The sequence below is a fragment of the Seriola lalandi genome, unplaced genomic scaffold (genome assembly GCF_002814215.2).
Source record: "Seriola lalandi dorsalis isolate HSWRI2012SDOR001 ecotype SW California unplaced genomic scaffold, Sedor1 jcf7180002054487, whole genome shotgun sequence".
Classification (NCBI taxonomy): Eukaryota; Metazoa; Chordata; class Actinopteri; order Carangiformes; family Carangidae; genus Seriola; species Seriola lalandi.
In genome coordinates, this window is record NW_019525040.1 from 1,066,733 (window position 1) to 1,081,036 (window position 14,304).

Consider the following 14,304-nt stretch of genomic DNA (forward strand, 5'->3'; position numbering starts at 1 on the left):
CAGCTGTAAGTAGCAAGCTAACACAATAAACTAAGACAGTGAACAGGGTAAACATTGTACCTGCTTAACATCAACAGGCTTGCATTGTCATTATTGGAGCTGCTCATTGCAAGGTTCTCACAGAGCCATTAGCATGACTGCAGACACTTGTTTACGCTACATTTACCTGATTGTTGTACCTGTAGTCACTAGTTGCTTTGCAGATCATTGATACTACTGATATGAAGTCTTGTGTTGAGTGTCCATACTAGTATCCTGGGCACATAAATGCTCGCCTTAGTGCTGCAATATTTGGAGCAACTCTGCTGCTGTTGTGTTCATGTATGCAGTGATGACCTCTTTGTTATTTTGCATTTATTGTTTACCATTAGAAAAATGTCATGTGATTAAGTAATTAACAGAGAATAGTAAAAAGAAATGACTCGCCGTTGGCAAATTATTTGGTGGTAATTCAAATATATTCTGATGTAGCCTATTAGCAATGCATTCCCTTCATAAATCACAACATATGTATCTCCCTTACACATTAGCTGCTTTTAACAATAAAAACTATCAATATAGGAATTGTTATCAGTGAGGCTGGCCCTGTTATGACTCATATTATATTGAAACCAAATCACCCTGCCCTCAGAAAATAAATGATAAACTCATAGAATAAAATACACTGCCGTAGATGAGACTATCCCACATTATGTAAAGTAGTTAAATGCTAGTTAATAGCTCCACCTCATCCAGCTACAATATTAGAATGCCGAATACCTATTAATACACCAGTATAAATAATCTAAACACTGTAATGTATTAACATAATAATATACAGTACATGCGTCCTAATAATATACTGCCTCTAAAATAAGCCTTTTTGATACATTCATGAAGTTTAACTGAAATAAAGTTTTAAAGGACTTTTACTTGCAGCAGACTATTTTTTACATTGCAACATTACTAGTTTACTGTTTCTACCACTGAATATAGCGCTGTGTCGTCCTCATTAACTTGACATATTCAACAGTTGGTTTATTAGAAGTTAGAGTTAACAGCAACAGCTAGTGCAGGTCACATGATACATCCGGGCGCGCCCTCGCCGCCCAGCCCCGGACCAATAAACGCCCGGGCGGCATCGCTCGAGCGTCGGGGGCGCGCAGCTGGGTCTGGCTTACAAGTGGTGTGTGTATATGCTCCTCTCCCGTCAGTTACCCGCTGTTTGAATGTGATGAGATGCCGTCTTAACCCACATCGAAGAAAGACGTCTTTTTTTTTTTTTGTTTGAGCGTTTTTGACTCCAGCTAGCGGGATATTTAATGGACAGATTATCTTTCTATTGTCCTTCGTTGTGACTGTGTGAGCGGCTGCTGGAGGACTGACAGGCGGCTTTTTTTTTTGTGTGTGTGGCATGTGATACAGACCAGAGACTGAGGCGTGTTCGTGTTTCACGGATGTTACCGGGAAAAAGCAGAGAGGGAAGAAGGGTCTCTCTCTCATTTCGTGTTGTCTGCTTCAGCAGGACATGACGGAGGAGCCGCTGCTGGCGGATTTTATGGGGCTCTTGCTAGCTGTTGAATGGCAAGCACCCACAGAAGAAGATGGACAATGAGTCTGCAGCTCAGTAGTTTTGTGTGGATGCTCTTATGCGAATGACCAGTCTTCAAAAAAAATAAATAAGTGAATGCATTTTTATGTGAGTGAAGTGAGGGCTAACGTTGGTCAAACACATTGAAAAGCGCTGGGAGGATCAATTCAGGCGCGGCCAGCCAAGCCAACAATGCGGATTACCTCTTGACTGTTTGCCTTTGTGTCAATACAGACTGTTTGTATAAAGTTGAGATAACACTCACAGGACCAATAGCCAATTCTTCCCCAACTATCATTTTATTTTATTGTCACGAAAAGGAGACTGCGCTGACCTGAGGGACAAATAACCACATGTGCACAGGTTGTCTGTGAAACTGCACAGGCTAAAAACAGAGCAGCAGAGACAACGATGGCGAACGACTCGATACAAGTAAGTTGATGAAGTTGCAAACCTGCATTCATGACCTAATTTAACTATGTGAATTGACTTACAACCTATTCTCTCTGACAGCATCTTGGATGATCTTTTAACAAGATATTTATGTCATATACAACTGAAATAAATAAATTAGATCAGTGGTTACCAATTTTATGGCTTTAAATAAAGCAATATCTGCTTGTGACTTCTCATCACATGACTTAAGTTGTGCGAGATTTACTCTAAGAATGATTTTTTCTCTTAAGATTTGAAAGATTTTTTAATAGGCTGAAGAGGTCAAATTATTAGGTAATTAGGAAACATAAACATAATATTGTTTATTAGATCACATTTATTATAACACTCCTATAGACTGCAGATCAAATAAAAATCCACTAGAAAACAGGTTGTTAAGATATAAATAAATACAAAATGACATGTCTGTACAGTGGTCAAGTGACACCATTATAACAGGCATTAACATGTTGTGATGGTGGGTGAAATATTCCTGATGTGCTCGTTGACTGTCAGGAGGCTTCTTGAAGACCTTTGGTGGCCCTTGAACCCCACTGTGAGGAACCACCAACCACTCAGTTGAATTGGAAACGGATAGTTTGTCTCTTGTTAATAATGTACAATGGGAAACCTTCTGGTTTTGGAGAGATGCACAGAGCTTCAGTAGAGCTCAGTCACCTTGGTGTTGTACTGTAATGTGTTGTGTTCACCATGACGTGGGTCCATTGGTCTTACAAAGTCTTGTGTGTGGAGATGCAGCGAGTACATGCAAGACACAATAGTGGTGTTTGTTATAAAACCACACATATTATACACACATCATTCCCAACTCCCATTAGGTATTGGTTCCTGTATGGAGGCAGGAAGAACTCTTACTTTGCATTTCACAAGGATTAGTTGAACGCTGAGGGAAAACACCCATGATTTCCTGATGTAGCATTTACGCATTATGTTATTGATTTTGCTTTGCTGTCAAGAGTCAGTAAGTGTTGAGTGACACTATCATTAAGACATCTACTTGACTTTTATTTTGAAATTCTTCTGACAGGGGAGTGTGATGGGAAATGAGGAGGCAGATGAGCATAATGAAATACATACCTTTGAACTTAGTGAGCCGTTGTTCCAAAAGAGTTTGTGACATTTAAGTCGGAGTGAGGTTTGTGTATCGGTTGACATGCAGGTGTGGCGTTGCAAACAGTTCAGAAATGTGGGTGCTCGTGCTGTCATGCAGGTGAATACACACACAGTAAGAGGAACCGGTGTTCCTCTTATTATGTGTGAGTGGAGGACTCCCTGACACCATAAAATGTTAACTAAACGCTTGACAGTCCTTGTTTGCCCTCCTCCATCAACCATATCACCTATATTTGGCCTTTTCCTCCACTGCATTATAAATGAGCAAGGTGTGTTGTTTATGATTGATGTTTAAATACAGGCTCACATGAGAATTCATGTTCACACAGGATTTAGAGGGTGTTGACATTTTTGTTTACCTATAGCTTACTCTGCTGTCGACTGAGCGCTCAGTTGTGCAGGATGTGCTCCTTTCTTTTTTCTTTAGTCACTCAAGATGAAAAAGAAACATCTTTTTGGCATTGAGTTGTATCTAGGTTAAGTATTTTTCCTCAGGTCTGCTCACAGCCTTATTGCAGAATGACATTAAGTATTTTCAAGGTGAAATAATTAGTTGATTAATCAACAAGTCATCAGTTTCGATTTGTAATAGGAAAATAATCGCCATGTGTTTTGATAATCAAATCAATCAAATCAAGTCATTTCTCAAGAAAAATCACAGATATTCTTTGGGTCCCGCCTCTTGAAAGTGAGGATTTGTTGCTTCTCACTGTTTGATATCATTGTCAATGGAATATCTTTGGACTTTGTTCAAACAAAACAATTTACATTGACATCACCATCAGGAATGGAGCTTTAGAAAATTGTAGTGAACTATCATCAGTGTTTTCTAAAACTTTAGATCACACTATTATTCAAGAAAATAATTGCCAGGCGAGCTAGTGTCAAGAATAATTGCTTGTTGCGGTACAACTTTTTATCTTTGGCATGTCACAGTACACATTTCACATTGTCTCCACTGACTGCGCCTTTATCCGGTTTTTTCTTTTGCCCTTTAATTTCTGTCAGGAAGTCATGAACCCCAGCACGTGTTAGTAATAAAATCAGCCACAGTCTGTGTTTAATTGTGCTGCTTAAATGCAGCATGTTATCTGACTGCTTTTAAATGCTTTGTGCTGGATTCTTTTGCAACTTCAACCAGGTCTAATTCTAGTCTTGGTGCCTTGATGTCCGCTGGCTAGACTGCTTACTCACTAAACAAATGTAAAAGAGCCTTTACACTAACCGTGTGCCAGAAACAACAAGGGTTGGAAAATCTATGCCAATCAGATACAGCTACATTTGGCTGTGCCTCATTAGTTTGCCCGCTCCACCAGTTTGGGAGATTTGTCATTGATTGAAAATTGTATATTTGAATCAACCACCTAGTGAGGCTGGAGTCTGACAATGTACATCATGTACACCACTACACCATGAGGCCAGCTGATTTTGCTACAGCACGAAAAGACCCACCAGTGATGACTTTTTACTAAGACATTTTTTCCATATGGGCTGCTGTATCTGTTAGAGAAGAAGTGTCAATGAAAGAAGGAAAACCGTGAAGAAGAGATGGAGAACGGTGATGTTCTCTCTTTGATCTTTGTTTTATGGGTTAAAAGGAGAGAGGGTCTTCTCAGTGGCTGATGGGTTGAGAACACTGGAAACCATTATTCCCCTCTTTGTCCTCAGGAGCTTTCGTATTGGACCGTAAACAAGAGCAAGAAATTAGTCATCACACCACCAGTTTCATCGCTGAGTTATTCTGGGTTCAGACGATGCTGTGACACTTACCAGATATTTTGTTTCAGCTTGGGAAAGTTTTAAGGTGTCAAGATTTGTCTTGAGACTCAAGACTCAACAGGTGGGGACAGCAGTGAGTCTCCATGAAGCCTTTCTTACTGTGTCCTTTTCTAAAGGGACAAACAAACAATCCAGACAAATAGATTGAAAAAGATTGCTGTCCACATTTTTTATCAAGTACGTTTTCACTTCCAGACTTAACATCAGATTGACTTAACTACAGTTTTGTGACATCTTTTTTTTTGCAGAAATGAGGCTGCTAACTGTTTCTGAGATATGATTTTGTGGTTTGTGCATACTTAAAAGAGTTCTCTGAGTTTTTCGTTACACCTCTGGAAGATTGTTGTGGTCATGATGGACAGTTTGGGGAAAAAGCTGTGTGATAGACTTGTAACCTGTCCAGGGTGTACCCCCTCCTCTCGCCCATGGTCAGCCGGGATTGGCTCCAGCCCTCCCGTTACCCTCAAAGGATGAGTGTTACAGTATAGCTAATGGATGGATGGAAAAAAACATTCAAATCAGTGCAGTGGAACCAAAGATATTGCCCTTTTTTTTCTCAATTCTTCCTCGTTAAAACTTGGTGTCTATATTACCCACAATGCAACTAGACATTCAGGCGTGTTATGCTTATAGTGCTTAATGTAGCTTGTAGGCCTCAAGGAGAGCTGAGGAGCAGACTACAGACGTCTTGTAAACTCACTTCTTTTTAATTCCACACAACCAGATTTCATGCAACTCCCTCTGGAAACACTTTTTTCTCATATGTAGTTGTGATCCCCAAGACCTGTAAAAAGAATTTGATGTGTACAGTCGGTTGGATTTCCCCTTACAGCTTACATTATTGTAGATATATGGCAGGCAGTGGCGCTACACCCCTCCCATGCAGTGCCATTTGTTTGTCCCCACAGGAAGACAATATTAAATAGCCCCAATAGAAGTTCTGAACCCAACTGCGTCACACTTCCTCATAAAGGTCAGAGGGGAGACAAGACTGGAATGGAGGGGGGATGTGTCACTTTACTGTACAGTATGTGGAAGAATGTGCGGTAGTTTTTGCTCTTGTGTCGTTTTGCACACTGTATGTTCAACAGAAATGATCCAGACAACCTAGACACAACTCCAGTGGTTTAATGAAATGTACGTGAGCACAAATGTTCATATTCACAAGCTCAGATATAACACACTGATACAAACATCCAGAGTCAGACACTCCAGGGAATGCATATGAGTACTTCCCATAAGCCTTACCATGACGTAAGGAGACAGCTATGCACACAAAGTAGGTTTTTCTCAGTGCTGCCCCGTGGCCATGTAGGCAGACAGAATCCACAATAATGCATCAAGGAACAGCTGAACAACTGGAGACTTAGCTAGACTGAGCTAGTATTCCCATTCATTTTTCTGCCGGGCATCTCAGTTTCATAAAACAATGTGGTCTAAAAGGAATTTCTTTGCGCCCTATCATGTGATACAATATCTCACATGAATAATGCTATATTTAGGCTTGTAGCACATGATCATAACCTCATATCTGCTCTACTGACTGTGCTCTGTATTTTGTCTGACCTTCAAGGAAATGATTACCCACCCTGTGCATGATGGTACGAGAAAAAAAGAGGCATTAATACCGTCCCATTGCTTACCAGCAAAGTTACAAATTAAAACAAAAAATGAGGCAGAGGCAGATTTTTGAATTCTCATTTTGCTCCCTGCAAATCCATTGCTCTGGGGAAAAATCCTTGCTGTATATAAGTGTTAGACAGCATTAATGTCAATTCAAGGTTTTCACTTTCCCTCGGACAGATACCGACAGTGGACTCGGATGCATTTCTATTCATACTTCAGTCAGGGATATGCGGACACGTTTAGACTAGTGTCCTCTGATGGGCCGTATTCAGTGTTTGCCTATGGTGTCCATGTTACAGTAGGGAGTTGGCTGCTTTGCCTTGTTTAACATTAAAGTAAATTGACTATCTTTTGGTTTTGATATTTTGCTTGGACAAAAAAAGACATTTGATGATGTTATCTTGAGCCCTAGAAATCTTTTCACTGACTTTTTTCACAGCTTTCTGGTGTTTGACGATGAATCGAGACGATAATCAGCTGTTCAGTCAATAATGAAAAATAAATGTTTGATGCAGTTTAACTTCCCCCTTTTTTGAATTGTTCTCAGTACACATCAGCGAGACTATATTAAAAAGTACTTTAGTGACAGATAGTTCAAGCAGTCATCAGCAAGAAGAACCACGAAACCTCTGTTTTTCGGAGGAAGTTTTCTGATGTTTTGTTAGTTGGCTTCTAACGTTTTGTCCTGTTAACCAGCTGTTCGCACACATTTTTTCCCTGGCGTTTCCATTTTCTCATGAGCGAAATGCAGTTGTGCAGCACTGTGACTTGGCCAAATGACTGCTGTAGTTGGATCATGGTAGGATCAGTTCAGATGTGGGTAAGGCTTTGCTAGGGGTGGAGGGTAAAGGGTAGAGGGAAGGGGAGGTCTAAAGGGCATTATGCTGATGATGAGGCTACACAGCCGCCGCAGTACAATAGCTTGTATTGTCTGACGCTATAGCAGCCCAGATTGCATTCAGTTCACTGTGAGTTCATTTTCCTCATCCCGGCTGGAGTACATTAGTGACCACACCCTCACCAACCAACCCAGCTGCCCACCCTTAGGCTTGGTAGTAAAGTCCCATATATCTATGGGGGTGTATGGTGTTTGGGTTGTGTTTGCCAGTGGATGAGTGAGAATGTGTGAGCTTTTCATTTCGACATGTAAACTGAAATCCCACTTTCATAGTTGGTTTGAACGCCAGCAGCTTCGTAAGATAATGTTTCTCTCCGTGGATTTTGCCCTTTTACTTTTTTTTTTCTTTTCTTTTTTTTTTTTTATCTCTTTCACATCTCGCCTTCCCTCTGCACAAACATCCCATAATTCTCATGACCTCATAGCAATGTACCCCTGCATTCCAGCTTCAGATGGACCCCTCCTTCTCCCATGACACACACAGACAGGCCAGAAACACTGAGCTCACACACAGTCATGATATCACCTATCACCCTTGGCCAGTGAAACCCACTAGCTTTCTGGGAGAGCTGGAAAAAGCAGGAGTGGCCAGGAAGACGTACAGAAGCAAGTAGGTCAGGGTGGGTCACTCAGCCAAAACATAAATGTAACAGACCTTTTACTGCTCTGCTCTGTCTTTCAGCCTGTGAGGCAGAATGGATTACAGATGCTGAAGTGACTGCATCAGCACAAGTTTGGTACCACTCCCTTTTTAGTACAGCAGTAATGCCTCACTCTTCTTTTCACACAGACGCAGAACTGGCTTGTCAACACCAGCAGCCTTGCACTCTGACATACCTTGACCCTTGACCCCCTCTCATTATGGCAGTGCCAAGGGCCCCCGGGCCACATACATCGATCGCAGCCCCATCGCTCAGCGCTGCCATGCTGTTTAAACAGCCACTCAGTTAGGTTAACTATCTCTGGAATTGCTGCATAAACTGACAGCTCAAAATTTGTTTTGGAGAAATGTAGAGAAAGAAAACCCTCGAAATATGGTGGATGTCAAACACAACATGCCCTCAGATCTTACATCAAAAGGTCAAAGACATCTTTTAGTAGAACTAAACGAGGAGAGAGCATTACGCTGTAATCTCTGCAATGGGTTTTCACTTTGGGGAAATGTACTGTCCCCTAATAGGACAAGATATTTGTGGATATATAAGCTGATGCAACATTACAGCTGTGTTGACAAGTTTGGAGGAATAGTCAGGAAACAGAATGCTGTGATAAGGATTTAGTAACAAGTTTGTATATCTACAGCAGCATTTCAGTGTTACTGCTTTTATAGCCACTCCCTATCCACACATTATGGTAATTCAAGCATGGCAGTTTCCCCACAGCAGGGGGCCTGCTGGTAAACAGTTCATGAACAAAGCAATATCGGTCAACTTAATGGGATAAACTAGGCATGGTTCCCTAGAGCTCTCATTGCAACCAGAAAACATAAGTGCTGAAATGTGTAAGCCTCATTAGGCAGTCAGGGTGCGCTCTTAACATTAAGCTTGCCCCCCATGTTTGACATTAGCCTGGTTTATTTGGCATGTGGTTGTTAAGCTGTTGCTCTTTGATTTAACAGGTAATAAAACCATAATTTCAGCGTTCTTTTCTAAAAAGATTTTGGTAGTCTTTTGAGTACAGTTTTTTCACTTGTTGGGCAAAAGTCTCTAAATAATATCCCAACCCTCCGTTCCCAGCTAAAACCAACCTCACTGTCATCCTATCAAAGAAAGCCCTTGGTGGAGTGAGTACATTTGGCATGATTTCACATAAACATTTCAAATCATGTTGTTCAAAACATGTGGTCTTGGACAAAGGAACTGCGTGGGCAAAATCTCTAGTGTTTAAATGATGCTCTGGATTCTTGAGTGACTCCGTATAAAACGAGTTTCCCAGTGCCAAATTATGGGCTTTAAAGAATTTTCCGTCCATTTTAGAAATTCTGTGGCCTAACCATGGCTGGTGTCAGGGTGTGGCCTCAACTTTCTTTTAATGTCTCGTGACGAATCAAAATGACAAAAAGTGACCAAATGAATTGATGTATGTATTGTAAACAAATGGTGGAACCAACCAGCGAAACAAAGAGGTCGTACATGATGGAAGGATGCTGTGTCCATCTGCTGTGACCACAGACCAGAGCTTGCATACGACCAATAACAAGATTTATACACTGTGTGTGTCGGCATAATGTAATGTTGCAGTACAAGAAGTGAATGCATCAGATAATCAAAAGGCGCACCAGCTACCTCCTATCAGTTTTGATCACAAGTTTCCATTAATATTTATAACTAATGGAGTAGGGGCCGCCTGCAATTATACCCAGAAGTTTATTTCACAACATTAGTTTTAGATAATACATTCAAGGGGCATGTACAGTTCACATGCACAATCTGCATTGTCATAAATTTTGGGCAGCCCCACAGGCTCTTGTGGACGTGAGAAGATGATGAAATGGATGTAGTGCGGACCCTTGCAGTCATGTGGATGTCATATTTTAGTATAACTTAATTCTTACATGTAAATGCAGTATAGTGTATACTGTAACATGAATTTCAGAAGTATCTTAGCTTCACTAATTGGACTGAATAGAGTTGAATTGTAAAGATGTATGATGTATGAGCTCTGCTTTATTTTATGTAATGTGGGGTTTTTTTCCGGCTTTGCTGTTTCCGGCAGAGTAATGCAAATCAGTAGGACAGTAGTGTTGTCATTCGAGCGGAAGATGAGGAAGAGGCCTACAGAGGATGTTTCTAACATGAAAGATGGTTGCCACTTGGCGGCACAGGCAGGGAAGTGGTTATGGAGCTCTAAATGTTGCTACCAGAAACAACTGATTTAAGACTTGCTCAGCAGTCCTCGTCCGTGACTGTTGCTGGATGATTGGCAGTTCTATGGCTGGCTGGGTACCACGGATCTCGCAGTCATTGTGTTGAATTTTGTAGCCACACATTTCCCAGACTTTGTAGATTAGTACTGCAGCAGCTACCTTAAGAGAATTTAATGAGTCATATTTCAGTGTAGTATAATGTAGTGACTCTTACTCCCACTGTTGTGTATGAAGCCTCTCCACATTTCTAAGGAAACATTTTCTGGCCTCCGTGGTGTGGCCTGACCAAACTTTCCCTGATGAATGGTTGTGGGCCAGCAACAGCAACGAGTGTAACGCGATCCACCATGTTGCCCTTCTATTATCTTGCCACCCCACCCCCCCCAATTCTGCTCTCTCTCGATATCTCTCCCTCCCTCCTGTCTAGGCTACGCAACAGCTGCTGCCTTCCTCCTCCTCCTCCTCTCTCTCCTCCCTCCTTCTTCACCCCTCCCTCTTGTTTCCCATTTGGGTATGGTCAGACCTCAAGGGCTGTCCTCCACTGGGGATAATTAGAAGGAAAAGACTTTTGCTTTCAAGTGCTGTTAACCCGCCAACAGCCAAATAGACTAAACACTTGCAGGCTAAACATGGTTAACTTGCCAGATAAATTCAAACTAAGTTATTACTGTCTGCGTCATGCCATCAGTGTCATGTACAAACCTGGTCTGTGAATATATATCGCTGAAGACTCTTGTTAGGCACATTTCTGCAGTTGGAGACTACAGCCATCACCATATACAAATAAAGAGGTTTATGTTTTTGTGTTAAGTAGGCAAATATCTGCTTGCATGATTTTGATAAGATCCTCTGTAGCAGTACAGACGGTCTTTTGTCAAAGTTGACGTGTGTGGGGGTTGTGTGTGTTTTTGTGTGTCATACACAGAGGGTGTGACTTATAAGATATAAATAGGCCATGGGAGTTATTAAAGTCTCCCCACAAACAATCCCTCTCATTAGAATGGGGTGGAGATCAAGTTACACTGATAACATTTGGCCTGCTGGGATGTTCACCAGCTTGAGCTGGAAACTCAGGCCTGGATGGATGGATGGATGGATGGATGGATGGATGGATGGATGGATGGAGATGCAGATAAATCACTTTGAGTTAAATCAATTCAAAATATGGAAAGATGTCATTGTTACAGTTTTTTACATGTCAAAAAATATGAGTTGGACAGAAAAATTGGTATGTTTTGAAAAAGATTGAGAGATCTACCCCCTTAATAATGTTAACCCGCCCTATTAAAGACAGAGGGAGGCATTTCCATTTGTCTTAATCACGTCTAATTACGTCTGAAGTAAGAAGTTATCTTCCATAACTTGGGTTACTTCAGTTTTTTAATAGTGATTCAGTACGAAATGCGGCTTTCATTCTGCTCATTCAAATGTCAGCAAGCCTGAACGCAGAGGGAGTTTTGGACAAACAGATAGCTGAGGGGAAGGAGGAGACAGGTGTTTCATGGTGTATTACCTGGAGGCTGAGCTGTCATAGAAACAGCTGGCAACACGATGAGGTCATAGTTTTTCAACATAATGATTTACACACACATAACACACACACACACATATATGCACACACACTTGGCTGTTCCCAGAAAGATCATTGTCTTATTTAGGAAGTCTTGGCGCATCTAGTATTTATTTAAAGAGCGTCCTCCTGCCAACACTATTTACATATCAACACTTTTTTTGGAAGCTTAAATGAGAGTGGCCTCTCAGAGGACAATTAGGTAAGCGTAGGCTGTGAAATTATATTTAGGTATGTAATTAGAGATTGGATTGAAATGCCTTTTTTGCCTCCCCACTTGATTAAACTGTTGCTTACATTAAGCTGCGGTTACTCAATCATGCCCAGACCTTTTCATTATCCCCAAATACTTTATATAACCTGATCAGACCCATCTAAACATAAACCCAAACCTCTTCTACCTTCAGTTCAGTTAGACACAGTTATCACCCCCATTTTCCTGAGAATTTATCTGCTGTTTCAAGGAATGTGTTGCTGCATCCGCATGTACGTTGTTCTACGCTTGGCTCCCAAAAATGACTTTATGTATAAGCCAAACCTTTAAAGTTATTGTCAGTAGCTTTGTGTAAGCCTGTGCAAAGCTGAGTGCTTTCAACAATATTAAACATGGGAATTTTGTCAGATTAATCTGCTCCAGAATGATGTAACAGGTTAATCTTAATATGAAAACAGCTGCTTGTTTACCCAAAACTGCTCTTGCACAACCTAGACAACAGATGTTACTACCTAACTAGGATGCAAAACATATACGAAAAGTCATTTAAAACCTTATTATCACTAATGCTCCATTTTTATTATTTTTAAGATAAAAACTTTTAAAGATTCCTGATAAAAAAAATCTGATTCAATGAAAGAGTGCTTTGGGCTTTATTACATAATGCAAAGAACTAAGCTCGAGTCAAAAGTGTCTCTACAACTGTGACCACATTCCCGCTGTTGGTGAGCTGAACTTGTTTCTGCAGGTTGTGTAAACACACACACACACACACACACACACACACACACACACACACACAAAGCTGCAGACCTGCTGCACTGGTCTCTGCTGCTGCTCCCACACCTGAGCCCAACTGTCATAACCGTTAATGCTGTAACACACACACATATACACACACACACACACACACACACACACACACTAAAGGCAGTGAATCCCCAAGGGTGTCCTTGTGGCACATTAATATGCACTTCCACGCTCCGTCTTTCTCTGTTAGATTCACCATGTGCAGCCACGCAGCCTCAGTCTCCCCTGGGTGCTCTCAAACACAAACGTGATACTCGTAGCCAGTGCTCTACCCACATGAAGATATACTCAGTTATACACACCTTTTCACACACACACTTTGGCAAACTTACACAATGTTACTCGCAGGCGTGACTTGCTCACAGTCAGCTGTTAGTCATGGCTCTGTTGATCCAACGAACACAAGGACAACCGGTTTAATAACAACGGAAACATTTTTTAATCACCTCCTGTATTAAACAAAATAAAAAATTTGGAGATTTTTTGTGCACTAGGGTTCAACTTGTTCCAAACAATGAGCCACAGAATTTGTTTAAGGTTTTATTTCATAAGGTGAATTATGTGAAGTAGTGCAGTGCCAGTTATACGGTTAATATTTGCTTGAATTAAAGTATATTGTGTTATGTGAAATGTCATTGTCTAACATTACCTCGGCTGTTATTGCAGTTATTTTCTATCAAAGGGCTTGTCCTGAAGTAAGTTGTTGACAGTGTTTTCTGCGGATGATGCAGAGTAATAAGGACACTCATCTCTGAAACTGGAGTGTCCTTGTGGTCTACAGGTTGAAGATGCTGACCACGTAATTGCAACATCCCCGGTTCAAGTGCACCTGGGCCTTTGTTGCATTTCATCCCTCCTTTTTCTCTTCCCCTTTTTTTCCTATCATCAACCTGTATGATGTCTAATAAATTCAAACAACACTGCCCAGAAATACATAAAAAAAATACTGATATATTGACATGAACAAATGAAACATAATTATCACCATGACTGGACACTACCAGAGACACTGTGTGTGTGTGTGCGTGCGTGTGCGTGCGTGCGTGCGTGCGTGCGTGCGTGTTTGAAATTGACTGTTTAAACTGTCAATAGGCCATGGTAATTTGGTGGCTTTATTTTTTAGCCACACTGTCAGCAGGCTGTCTGGGACAGAGAGCAGTCGGTCAGTCCACTGCATTGGTTCAGAAAACGGTTGGATGGATTAGCATGAAATTTTATTCAGACATTCACAGTCTGAATCCTGGTGATGGTTAAACATCAGCATGTTAGCATTGTCACTGTGAGCAGTAGTGCAGCCTCACAGAGCCGTTAGCATGGCTGTAGACTTGTTATTACTGTGTTGTAATAAGCAGTTTGTAGGACCACTGATTATGTCTTCTCTCCTGAATATGGACAATACTAA

General features: G+C 41.1%; 1 protein-coding gene across 1 annotated transcript in view; it reads left to right on the forward strand.

Annotated features, from left to right (window-relative positions):
• The first annotated feature begins 1,152 nt into the window (after positions 1-1,152).
• pkn1a (protein kinase N1a) overlaps positions 1,153-14,304 on the forward strand; it is a 48,122-nt gene continuing 34,970 nt past the window's right edge. The window contains exon 1 of the mRNA XM_023412809.2: positions 1,153-2,002. Within this exon, the coding sequence (XP_023268577.1) occupies positions 1,982-2,002 (21 nt within the window). The 5' untranslated portion in view covers positions 1,153-1,981. The remainder of the gene's footprint in view (positions 2,003-14,304) is intronic.